Source organism: Tachypleus tridentatus, chromosome 12, assembly GCF_004210375.1.
Source record: "Tachypleus tridentatus isolate NWPU-2018 chromosome 12, ASM421037v1, whole genome shotgun sequence".
Classification (NCBI taxonomy): domain Eukaryota; kingdom Metazoa; phylum Arthropoda; class Merostomata; order Xiphosura; family Limulidae; genus Tachypleus; species Tachypleus tridentatus.
The window spans coordinates 55858758-55872360 of record NC_134836.1 but is presented as its reverse complement, the minus strand read 5'-3'; the positions used below and the strand labels follow the sequence as shown (position 1 = coordinate 55872360).

General features: G+C 34.3%; 1 protein-coding gene across 2 annotated transcripts in view; it reads right to left on the bottom strand.

Moving 5' to 3' along the window:
* The window catches only part of LOC143233365 (uncharacterized), a 48893-nt gene extending 35727 nt beyond the window's left edge, over positions 1 to 13166 (bottom strand). Inside the window, exons 1-2 of one of the 2 annotated variants that reach the window (XM_076469546.1) lie at positions 12874 to 13166; positions 7503 to 7927 (exon numbers count right to left, since the gene is read on the bottom strand). In XM_076469546.1, the coding sequence (XP_076325661.1) occupies positions 7503 to 7773 (271 nt within the window). In that variant the 5' untranslated portion in view covers positions 7774 to 7927; positions 12874 to 13166. The remainder of the gene's footprint in view (positions 1 to 7502; positions 7928 to 12873) is intronic. The other variant, XM_076469545.1, reaches the window with a different exon arrangement.
* Positions 13167 to 13603: the final 437 nt, after the last annotated feature.

Below are 13603 nucleotides of genomic sequence, written 5' to 3'. Positions count from 1 at the left end.
ACCGACTGAATAAACTGGGTTAAAATACATCTTTTTCCTAACGTGTTTTTTGCTTTGGTCACTTTTCCTGACCTGGATGACGTAGTATTGACTTCATAGCGCTCAGTGCCACTGGAATAAACAAGTGCTTCTGGCTGATTAAATTGCAAAACGTAATTTTGTTGTGTTCTCCAGTGCATCTTGGTTGCCATGGAAACCAGACTTCCTGCTAGAATGTGTTGGTTAATATTGATGATGGATACATAAGTTTGGCAGAACAGATATGGTTTTGTTTCGTATATTTGAATTAGTTTGTTTACTTATGTACAGAAATATTATATACAGACAATTTTGGCTTGAAATTCTGTGTTTAGTGATTACTTAGTGGCGACCTTTTGCTTAAGTTTGAAATATTTTAGTGTGTAAAACATGATTTGTTCTGTGTTTCTTAATACATGCGGCTTGTTGATAAATCGTAGCAAAGTATTATGTTTCCTACTGAAAGACATTCACAGAGCTGCTATACAGAGGGTTGAGTATATTATATGAAAATAAGTTTAAATATACAAATTAATAAGTCATGTAACAATCATGGCTGATAGAAAGTTGTGATGGAGCAGTATATATCACTACCAAATTTTTACATTGTTTGGTATGACGTAGATAATGTAATGCTACTGGGTAGATATGTTTGTTTGTTTTGTGAATTTTGCGCATAGCTATACGAGGGCTATCTGCGCCTAACCGTCCCTAATTTAGCAATGTAAGACTAGAGGAAAGGCAACCAACCATCACAACTCACCGCCAACTGTTGTTAACAAATAGTGGGATTCACCAGTACATTATAACCAGTGATGTCGAGAAAAATTACTTGTAGGGAAAATATATATGTAAAAACGGCTCGTTTGGGTTGAGAAATTTTTTACGTAGAGGATCGAACCACGTTTCGACCTTCTTCGGTCATCGTCAGGTTCATAACGTTGTTCGCTCATCTACGTAAAAAAATTTCTCAACCCAAACCAGCCGTTAGTACATTATAACGTCCTCACGGCTGAAAAGGCGAACATGTTTGATGTGACGGGGATTCGAATCCGTGAACCTCAGATTACGAGTCAAGTGCTCAACTACCTGGTCATGACGGGTCCGGAAGGGCTGTTACCAACCTTTTCGAATGCAATATACTCAAAAAATCATTTTATGAAGACATGCTAATATTAACGACAGAATTTTCGAGATGAGAGATCCGTTCTATCTAACAAAACTGAAAAACAAAGGAATATAGATAAACTTGAGAACCATCCTGAAAGTGACTTGCGAAAAAGTCGTATCCTATCTAAGGTAAAGAAAGTGCATCGTCCCATTAGAAATAAAGTCCATGAAGAGAAACGTCAGTGCGAAAAAGTAGTCCATGTCACAACATAAAGAAAAATTTCCATGTGGAAAAGTGACATACGATATGTGAGCATGGGATTTTTCCATGAAATATTCATTAAACTGTCAAATACGTATCTACGCAGCTCGAGAATGATATAAAAATTCGTGCTATTCCATACAAAAAATATACTAGTGAAGACGCTAGATGGCGTGTGTATAAATTTCTGAGTAATCAGACTGTGACAACATGTGCTGGGAAACTATCGTCTTCGAACAGGAAGTGGATTATTGGAAGCAAACAAGGATAAGCAGTGTACTTTGGACACAGCGGTTTTATGACGTAGCCTTTTGTAATTCAAATTGTACTGCCATGTCATTGTTAAGATACAGATTCTTTAATATAAAAAAAAAAAAGATCACCAGACGTGGACATGGACTGCAATGAGGTTGTGAGACTCCAGAATTGCTTAAGCCTAAAATACATAACCTTTGTAAATTGTAAACCACACTCAGGGAAAAACGTGACGGACGAATTGTCACCATCGACATAATGAAATAATAATTTGCGGTTCAGGATAACTGTGATAGTGGAAGCTATATGATGGTGAAATCATGACTTATTCAATAATATTCTCTAAATTTCCAAATATATCAATGAAACAGTTTTTGAATCGATACAAAACAGGCCCAGCATGGCCAGGTGGTTAAGGCGCTCGACTCGTAATCCCATCACACTAAACATGTTCGCCTTTTCAGCGGTAGGGGCGTTATGAAGTGACGGTCAATCCCACTATTCGTTGGTAAAAGAGTAGCCCAAGAGTTGGCGGTGAGTGGTGATGACGAGTTGCCTTCCCTCTACTCTTACCTGCAAAATTAGTGACGGCTAGAGCAGATAGCCCTCGTGTAGCTATGCGCGAAATTCAAAAAACAAGCAATCGATACTAAACGAACACAGCAAGCACTCGATATATTTTATTTTGTTTTGTGAAGAAGTAATACAAATTTTGTTTGAAGAACGTAATTTAGGATTTAATTGTGAAGTAAGACGTGATTATAGTAAATTTGTTTAAGATGTATTAGGGGCAGAATGGAATTGTGAACAGAAGCTTTAGTAACTGCTATGTAACGTAGTTGCCATGAGTTAAGTTATCAATGTGAGATATCTTCTTTATATCACATTCCCCAATTGGTTCATGCCTTTGTCTTTACTATAACCAGAGAACTGTATAATAATTCACGAGTTTGAAATGTAGCCGAATTTGCTGTCTATTGACTGTTACTATGGGTTGATATGGTCAGGGTTCTGATAAAGTGGTTATGTACATGCTACTCCATATGAAGCTATGTGGATTGTATGTTCTATACCTCTTGGATGAATTCTCAATGTATTCTGTTTTGAGACTGATGAGTGTATTACCCGTAAAAGACATAAGGCAATACATATAAACTATATCTGGGTTCAAATTACATTTTCGTAGAAAAGGGGGTTCATGGCCTGATAATGGTGTATAGGCTTATATTGTTAACTGAAAGTCTGACATATCATAGATTGAATTAACATGATACTGCTCATATCTAACACTGAAAATCGATAGTTTTGCTACTGGTTAACCTGCTCCAGATCTTTGATCAGTCAAGTAAATTGTTCAAAAAATATCTTATTCAAAGTTTTTGTGGCCCTCAGGTCCTTAACCATCGGAATTCTGAACTACCAGTGGATGACTAATCATGGAAAGTAGAGGAAATTACAGCTAGAAAAGCCCACATTAAGATGCCAGTTATAGCTCAGAGACCCTCCAACAGTATTTCAATCATTTCAGACCTAATTTAAAACCATGATTGAACAAAACCGAGGAAAGGCAATGCCAAACGTGCCACCTCAGTGACTGCAAGGTAATAATAATATTGTAGTAAAAAAAAAACCACTTGCATCTAAAGTAAGTCTGAAACTCTGAGCTCCATTGTAGGCTTCCAATAAATTTTTCTCATTTAGAAATGATAAAGTCAAATAAGTTTACTGCGAAAATGACCATTGTTACAGAGCCAAAAGTAGTGCCACCTATCCTAGACTTATCTCAGCAAGCATCGATCTTTGTACTGGTGAATGTTTAGTATTATCACTGGAAAGTCCAAACAATGGATCGAAACAATGGTTGGAATTAGATGCTACTTACTAGAAATGAAGCTATCCGAAAGATGAAAAGTGGGACCTTTGAAATGAGGTACAGTAATTCATTAAGGAAAACTACTGTCTCTTGGAGAACTGTTTCCAGAGTCCATCTGTAATACCATTGATGAAAGGTAACGATTTTTTCTGAAAGTCCTGCAAGTCTTCTGTCATCCCTGTAAATAAGTACTTTAAATATTTGTGAATATCTTCTCTACTTTTACTTTATGCGTTTATTATTATATATTTCGATTACTTTTGTAATTTGCGTTGATTTGTATTTTGTCTGGCATATTAGTTTATTATCCTATGTAACCGGTTTCTTTGCTGTTAGTTTTATTATCAGCCATGATATTTTTATGCAGTAAATTCCGGTTGTTTTAATTTTGCACTCCACGTTTATTTCATGTTTTTGGTTCATGCGTTTCATGTATTTGATTGATATTTTATTTTGTGTTTTGTTCGTTTCATTAGAATTAATCACACATCTACAGAATGGGCTATCTGTGCTCTGCCCACCTCGGGTATCGAAGCTCGGTTTGTAGTGGTGTGAGGATGCAGACATACCTCTGCGCTACTGTGGGAGGGCTTTATGTATGAAATATTGCGCAAATTGTGATTATTGTTTTGAAATTAGTAATTTGTATAACTTTATTTTGTGTATTATTTTGTATTATAGTTTGGAACTGGCTGGCGTTATAAGCTTATCTCATTTAAACTTTTCATTTTCTTATAATATTATTGTAAATTATAATAACGTTGTTGTCTTTTCGTGTATTTTATTGTTTGAAGCTAACTTTTATTTAGTTTTAGTTTCATTTTGGAATAAATGAGTGCCTCCTAGTGGCTCAACGGTATGTCTGCGGACTTACAACGCTCAAAACCGGGTTTCGATTCTCGTGGTGGGCAGAGCACAGAAAGAAAAAATGAATTTTGAATTTTACACTTCATTTCTTTTTGTCGTACTTTGTAAGGTTATTATTATAATTTTGTAAGATTACTATTATGTATGATTATTGTTATGTAAAATTATTATCATTATTTTGTAAGATGATTATTATTAATATGTAAAATTATTATTATTGTTGTGTAAGATTATTATCATTATTATGTAAGAGTATTTATATTATCATGTAAGATTATTATCATTATTATGTAAAATTATCATCATTATTATGTGTGATTATTATCATTATTATGTAAGATTATTATTATTATTTATAAGATTATTATTATTGTTATGTAAACTTATTATCATTATTTTGTAAGATTATTATTATTATTTATAAGATTATTATTATTGTCGTGTAATATTATTATCATTATTTTGTAAGAATATTACTATTATTTATAAGATTATTATTATTATGTAAAATTATTATCATTATTTTGTAAGATTATTATCATTATTTTGTAAAATATTGTTATTATTATTATTTGAGATTATTATCATTGTTGTGTAAGAGTATTATTATTTTTTAAGATTATTAGGAATTTTTAATATTTTAATTTTGTTTTGACTCATTACTGCTGTTTTATTTTTCCCGTTGTTATATTTATGTAGATTTGTTGGAAGTCTGTTTCTTTTTTTTTTTATATTTCGCGCGAAGCTACACGAGGGGTATCTCCATTAACCGTCCCTAATTTAGTAGTGTAAGACTAGAGGGAAGGCAGTTAGTTATCATCACCCACCGCCAAATATTGGGATACTCTTTTAACAACGAATTTTGGGATTAACTGAAACAATATAACGCCCACACGGCTGAAAGAGCAAGTATGTTTGGTGTGACAGCGATTCGTACTTTCGAACTTCGGATTACGAGTCGAGGGCCTAAACAACCTGGTCATGTCGGGCCTCTGTTAGAAGTTAAGCACAAAGCAACGCGATGAACTATGTGTGCTATGTCCACCATGGTTATTGAAAACCGGATTCTAGCGTTAAAAGCCCGCAGACATGCCGTTGTGAAATTGATTTGTGTAGTAACATGACTTCGTGTTTAACACTTGGGAAAAAGTTGTAACAGCATCTTATGACCTATATTTATCTTTCTGGGGCCCGGTATGGCCAAGCGTATTAAGACGTGCGACTCGTAATCTGAGGGTCGCGGGTTCGCATCCCCGTCGCGCCAAACATGCTCGCCTTTTCAGCCGTGGGGGCGTTATAATGTGACGATCAATTCCACTATTCGTTGGTAAAAGAGTAGCCCAAGAGTTGGCGGTGGGTGGTGATGACTAGCTGCCTTCCCTCTAGTCTTACACTGCTAAATTAGGGACGGCTAGCACAGATAGCCCTCGTGTAGCTTTTTGCGAAATTCAAAAATAAACAAACAAAATTTATCTTTCTGAAATTTTCCAGTAACTTTTTAACTTTGTTGTTCTTATTTGAAACCCTTTGAGCTAAATAATGAGAACTGGTTTGTGTAGGGGCTTAGGTTTACCAGTTTTTTACGTTTAGTCATCAAAGGTACTGAAAAGTCGTAATCAGGTACTCATCTTTTAAAGTTAAGTCAACGTTACACAAAAAAGTGGCTCGAAGCTATTATCACTTTCTCTCTGTGTCTACGTTATCACGGACAAAGGGAGAGCAAATCTATCTCGAAGGGACAACACGTTTTCTTTTACAAATTGTCATGAATTGAGAATTTCTCTTTCTGCCTGTGTTGTGGGAATTTATTTGTTTGTTTTTTATTGAATCTCGCGCAAAGCTACAGTAGGGCTAAATTGTGTTAACCGTCTCTAATTTATCGGTGTAACTCTAGAGGGGATGCAGATAGTCATCAACACTCACCGACCGCTCTTGAGCTATTTTTTCACCAACAAATAATGGGATTTATCGGCACATTATAACATTCCCACGACTGAAAGGGCGAGCATGCTTGGTGTGACAGGATTTCGAACTCGCAACCCTCAGATTACACATGGAGCGTTCTAAACCACCTGGCCATGCCGGGCTCATGTGATGTATGTTATTTTGGTTTATGCGATACAACACTTGATCCTATGTGCTAATTGTCAAATCGAGTAAAACATATTCGTTCTGTCCTTATCCTGTACGAACTTCTTAAGAAGACCTTTCTCTCACTTCTGATTGTTTGTTTGTTTGTTTTTGTATTTCGCGAAAAGCTACTCGAGGGCTATTTGCCCTAGCCGTACCTAATTTAGCAGTGTAATGGTAGAAGAAAGGCAGCTAGTCATCACCACCCACCGCCAACTCTTGGGCTACTCTTTTACTAACGAATAGTGGGATTGACTGTCATATTATAACGTCCCCACGGCTGAAAATGCGAACGTGTTTGATGCGACGGGGATGCGAACCCGCCATCATCAGATTACGAGTCGCATGCTTTAACCCATCTGGCCATGTCGAGCCATCCACCTCTGAAGCAACTAACATAATTTCACAGACCTCCTGGTTGTGTAAATACACGACACAGTTTTATATGTTTCGTTTGTTAACATATAGTTTTTTCATATCCATTTTCCTGTTGGTCTTGCTGTCTGTATAAAAGTTTTTGGACTTGAGTTTTGCGGACAACTGAAACATATCTGTTGATATCAAGGCATCTGAATCTAGAAATGCAAAAAATTATAGAATCGGTGGTATATTTATTATTATGTAACGTCTGGAAAAGTTAGTTATTAGGTCCATTTAAATTATAGAGGTAGTGTTTGTGTCTTAACCAAAATTGTTTGTTTATTAGCTAAAAGCTGCAGAAGTCTGTGCTATGTCCACCGTGCGATATATCAAACCTTAGATTTTAGAGCAAAACGTCTAAAAGCCCGTGACCTTACCTTTGAGCCACTGTGAAGCAATTTATGGATGCAAATAAGATTTATTACGTGTGTTGTTATTACAACGATTTGCACTAAACAAAAGTAAAGTAATATTTTAAATAAAAAATGAACAAGTATAATTACTGGTACATATTTCGAAGGGTTTTAAAAAAGCTGGTGAACCAGATATCAACAGAATACTTCTTACCATATATTATCATATTTTTCTTCTGCAGGTCTTCTCCAGCCCTTGACAATACATTACATATGTACGTCCCTGACAGATCAGTCGTCGGATTAATGATATTTATGGCTCGGTACCTGGTGTACTCGCTGGACGAAGAAACGCTATAATCTAGGTTTACTCGGCCTTGCAAACGGTAGGAAAAATATCTACTTCCAAGTTCCGGGATCCACTGGTAGATCGGTTCTGGGTCCTTATCAAGAAACCATTTCACCACGAGATGGTTGTCTTTCATGGTGAAGTCGTATTCACAATCCAACACCACGGATTCCTGTGATCCATTCCTCAGCCACGCTGGGACTGATAAACGAGTTATCTTAAGAGCTCCGGAATCTAGAAGAAATGAAACTGGTTGAATGGCTCCTGTCAGTTCAGATGAATCTTAGGTGCTGGTTAGAGAAAGGTGAAATGGAAGGAAAGTCTGAAATCTATTCATTATACTGCATAGAAAGTAAAAAAAAAAAAAAGGTTATATCACGAACACAAGTAAATAAACGGATTCAAACTCGTGATTGTTAATCATTAGATCAATACAAGTAAATTAACTGACGAAAAGGTATTATAACTGGTAGTGACTGAGATAGTTGTTACTGGAAAGCAATTTTCTGTTTTGAATAATCGGTTAAATTGCGTGATTTATTTGCAATGAGAACTTCGCTATACTGACGAACTTCTAATTCATGCAGTCGTAAAGTTACTGAAAAAACGAGACGTTTATGAAACAGAACAACTTATTCGGTCTCAGTTTTGTGTTTCTTAAGTTGGATTTACAGGTAAGCATAACAACCATAACTTACACTAAAACACTTCAGAAAGATACCATAACGTAAGCATGCAGCAAATTTATTGATGTTCTTTTGTTCTATATATATTTTACAAAACTGACCTTATTTTCAAAATATCTCAGAAATCTGAGGGCAAACAAAATTGAAGGTCTCGAAGGTTCAGAGGTGTTTTGTGCTGAAGAAACATAAATATGTTTTTGTTTTCGAAAATTTTAATTTGATTTTAAAAAGATATATAAATATGTATATTATACACTTCCCAAACACACGCCGTTTTGCAGAATCGATAATCAGAGTATTGCTATGAATCGATAAATAATAGTTAATTAAGAGAACCACATCGGAATCCATGTATCTACCTAAAGTTATAAATAATCCTAATTTCGGATTCGTCCATTTTTAAGCAATGTATTTTATTTCGAATTGAAATTATACGAACTAATGTTCAGTTGCTATGAAATTAAGTCACTTATTTTAAAAACATTGAAATTCACACAAAGTTTAATTGTCTTCGTCAACAATGTACTTATCAGTTAATTTATGATAGACCTTTAGTGATTATAATTTCAGACAAAATCTTGCAATTTTACGTTCATGAACAAATTCTGTGTTTGTTATAACTCAATTAAAGATAACCATGATTGTTTGTAGTTGAATTTCGCGCCAAGCTACATAAGGGCTATCTGCGCTAGTCGTCCCTAATTTATCAGCGTAAGACTAGAGGGAAGAAGCTAGTCATCACTACACACTGCCAACAAATAGTGGGAATGAGCGTCACATAATAACGCCCCCATAACTGAAAGGGCAAAAATGGTGTGGTGTGACGGGGATTCAAACGTGCGACCTTCACATTATGACTTGAGCGCCTTAACCTCCTAGCCATGCCGGACGTAGGTAATGCTGAAAATTGTGGTAAAAATAAATGTTTTACCATTATTATAAGCTTGTCTTTGACTGTAAAAACACTAATAGTTCAGTGTATATCGGACATTATTTAACCAATCTGCACGCTCTAGTGCAGTGGTTATCAGTGCTGCACATGCGAGCCGAAATTAAACTAGTGACATGTTTGACACTTACACACACACATATATATATTTGACAATTTATTAACATTCGTGAGTGCAATGCTGAGAAGGTTTGCTTTCATTATAAAAAAAAATATTGTTCATACGCTAAGCGATGTAGAGGCAAAGGAAGTGCGACTTGGAACAAGGAATCTTCAGTGGTTACCGTAGAGATAGAAGACTTCGCACATTCAAACTTTTAGTTTGTGTTTTTATTTTTTTTTAATTTTGCGCAAAGGTACACGAGGGTTATCTGCCCTGGCCATCCGTAATTTTGCAATAAAAGACTAGAGGGAAAGCACCTAGTCATCACCGACCACCGCCAACTCTTAGGCTACTCTTTAACCAACGAAAAGTGGGATTGAGGGTATCATTATGATGCCTACACGGCTGACCGTCAAACGCATTAACCTTCTAAAAATTTTGCACTGCAAAGTCGAAAAAATATATAAAAAATTGGTAACAAACAATACTTGTAATATGAATTTTTGTATATATTGGCGCAATTTGCGAAGGGAGATCACAACGACCAAACCCTTCCTGCCTAAGAGAATGATTTATAAATGTATTTTTATTTCAATGACAAAACATGGTTTATTCACAAGTTATTAAGTCTACATGTATAATCATTTTATTTATTTACTTAATTTTCGGACAATATGCTAAAAATAATGTTCAGCAGATGGGTAATTTCTGTTATCCTAGAGGTATTATTTTTACTTGTAATAATTAGCATTCTAATAACTATCTAACTGTCATTATCTAGAACCAGAGTAACAAAGAAACTCATTAGAAAAATACGCAGCAAATAGGAATAAATAATAAAAAACAAATTAAAAATGGATTTTTATTGGAGCATTCTGTATTTGTTACTTAGAGTATTCTTTCCTGGAAACCAACAATATAAAAGTAAGAATTAATCTCTGAACATAAGAATGTTTAAACTCAGTGATTCGACCATTTGTTGTGGTGGACAACAACAAAAGCTGGTGAAGCAGTGGATAACAATAATAACAGGCTGAAGATTACTTTTTCATTCGATTTTTCCATTACAGATTTTAAGGGAGACAAGAAAGCTCGCGTGTTTCTACTTCCGTAACAGCGTTTATTTGGGGTTTAAAACCTTCACATTTTTTGTCACGACAAGTTTCAAGTAATCGTATAGACGTTTCTAGATTTACCTATTTAGTCTAAAAGCTAGCTTTGGAAGATCAGTTCTACTATTTGGTAAGTAGAAAGATTATTTTTAATCATCCGTAGCGCTGGTGCATTAAATCCACGTGTGACATATTTATGACGTCGCAACTATAGCTTGAGAATGAAGAAAAATAATGTTTTCTCTGACGGGAAACAGAAGCGAAACGGGAAAATCGTGAGATCTATTGCAAATCTACTTGGATACAAGATAAAAACTTCGCGAAGTTGGGGGTTGCACATCGCGTAATAAGAACATTTTTACAGTATCATATAAGCAAGAGTTCTATTATAGTATGATGTGTTTGACGATATATAAATGGACCTAAAAAGCCTCGTTATCACATCTTGGATTTAAAATTCGTAATGGACTATTTGAAGAAATAGGATATACATATATGCAGTGTAATGTGAGTTAGTTCTGAAGATCATCAGTGAGCTACAGCAAATTTCAAACTTAAATATAATGTATGTTCTGACAAAACATTATTATTACAACATGCAAATAATAAAACACTTCCTTGTCCCATCATTTCTCTCCAAATTCTTCTTTTCAATTAGCATTAATTTAGAGACTTTGAAAATGTTCAAATAAATAGGCATTAAAACATTATTTTCAGTGTTCTAAATCTAGAAGTCTTTATAAAATGAAATTTTACTTCTAGAGTTACCTATTATCGGATAGGCCCTACATTAGAAGGTTTAGTTAAGGGCAATGAATTCAATGACAGTATATAAAAATATATATTGGGAAATATTTTGTAAAAAGTTTAAATAATAAAATATGACATTTAGTTATGTTGTTTTAATTTCAAAATCAGGCCAATTAAGTTTGGGTAGTAATTATTTCCATTGATCCTTTGTTTAGACAGTTTTTCACACACCACGTTGCAGTAAAAACTAAGGAAAAACTGTACCATTATACATAGATTCGTTATTCATGTCAACAATGTTAACAATATATATCATTTTAAAAAACAGAGTATATTCATCCAATATAATATTTAAAAAATACCTAAGTGCGCGTTTAAAGACTGCTTTAAGTTTACAGTTGTAACGAGTACAAACATTATTTTACATGGGCGTGATTAACGGTAGTTGTTTTTACATCTTTGTGATACAGTCTTTATTGGCTGTATTATTTACCCAGTTATTTCTACTTATGACCCATTGTAATGAATATAACTTTAGTTCTAGTTTTATCCTCTTATATCGCAAAAAGTTCGAATTCTTCAATTTGCTGATCTGATTCATATTGAATTCCAAGTTCTGTTCATAAGTTATAACTTCAGGCAATACACATTGTCTGCATCTAATGACTACACTAAACATGATTTTTCTTTAATATATCAGTTTTACACCTGAAATGAATGGAAGAAGTGAGGTCGGCTTGCCACAACTAGCACATTTTAACTAACAAGTTCTTATGTTCAAACGACTCTATTTAACACTTTTACGTCGTTCTTGTGTTCAAACATTCCTATTTAACACTTTTACGTCGTTCTTGTGTTCAAACATTCCTATTTAACACTTTTACGTTGTTTTTGTGCTCAAACATTCCTATTTAACACTTTTACGTCGTTCTTGTGTTCAAACATTCCTATTTAACACTTTTACGTTGTTTTTGTGTTCAAACATTCCTATTTAACACTTTTACGTCGTTCTTGTGTTCAAACATTCCTATTTAACACTTTTACGTCGTTCTTGTGTTCAAACATTCCTATTTAACACTTTTACGTCGTTCTTGTGTTCAAACATTCCTATTTAACACTTTTACGTCGTTCTTGTGTTTAAACATTCCTATTTAACACTTTTACGTCGTTCTTGTGTTCAAACATTCCTAGTTAACACTTTTACGTTGTTTTTGTGTTCAAATATTTGTACTCAATTATATGATTTCGATTATAAAAGTCACAGAAATGAAATACTCACGTATAAAGAGTCCTAAAACAAATTTAATTGTACCATTCTATTCAATGTAAAATTATTTATTGCGAGACATTCATCCATGAATAAGGAACAAAGTTCAGAATTACTGTCAAGTTCCGTAATGCCCTCGGGTTATCCATGCCTCAAAAACTCAGTGCTATACGAATGTATAAGGAATTAATAGAAAGGCATTTGATTTTTTTTTTGTTTATATAAAATAAAAGGCATTTATATATATATATACAATTTTCTAACTAGTAGTCAAGCATTTTTTATTTTTATATCACTATAAGGTAATATTTTACTTTATATCGTAAAAATCTACACACACGCACATGTATATTTTACAAATTTCCTTACCTTTCAGACCTAGGAATAGAAAGAAAGTAACCCCAGTCAGATTTAATAGAAAAAAACAGCTACAAAACTTCATCTTGTATGATAGTTTTTAAACTGTTACCTAATTCTTGAATATTTGTTAGTCTTATCAGGAAGTACGTGATCAAAAGAACAGCTCTAGATACTGTTTACATCATACACTTAGTTAGACGACGACGGAAAACCGCCAGCTGAAAGAAAATAAAAAACTCATTCACTTGTCAAGCGTCTCTCCTGCTGGTTTGTTCAACATGATCTGTGGCTTGTGAGCTAGCAAACGCCTCTCTATTCAACTCATTCATTGCCTTAGCATACATCAGCATTACCCCTACAAGCATGCTTTAGCGACATCTGGATGTAGGAGAGTTTATTATAAGAAGTAATGACTTACTTGAAACATGGGAAAATTAATCCGGTGGTGCACAACATAAATGTTTCCCTTGGAAACAATAAAAAAAGAGTTGACACCACGTTCTGATTTGAAATGTACAAGTTATAAGGTTTAAGTGTGTTTTTGTATGGTTTTTTTATATGGTGAACATTGGATCTTTTGTATAAACATAACGGTTATTAAATTCTTCTTGCATGTGAATAAACCTGTCAACTCACGAACAGTCTCATAAAGTAAAGAAGACAAACTTCCTGTATCTGTTTAGTTGATAAAATTCTTCGATACAGAACGAATTCCTTCACACAATTGTCAGGTGCTTAA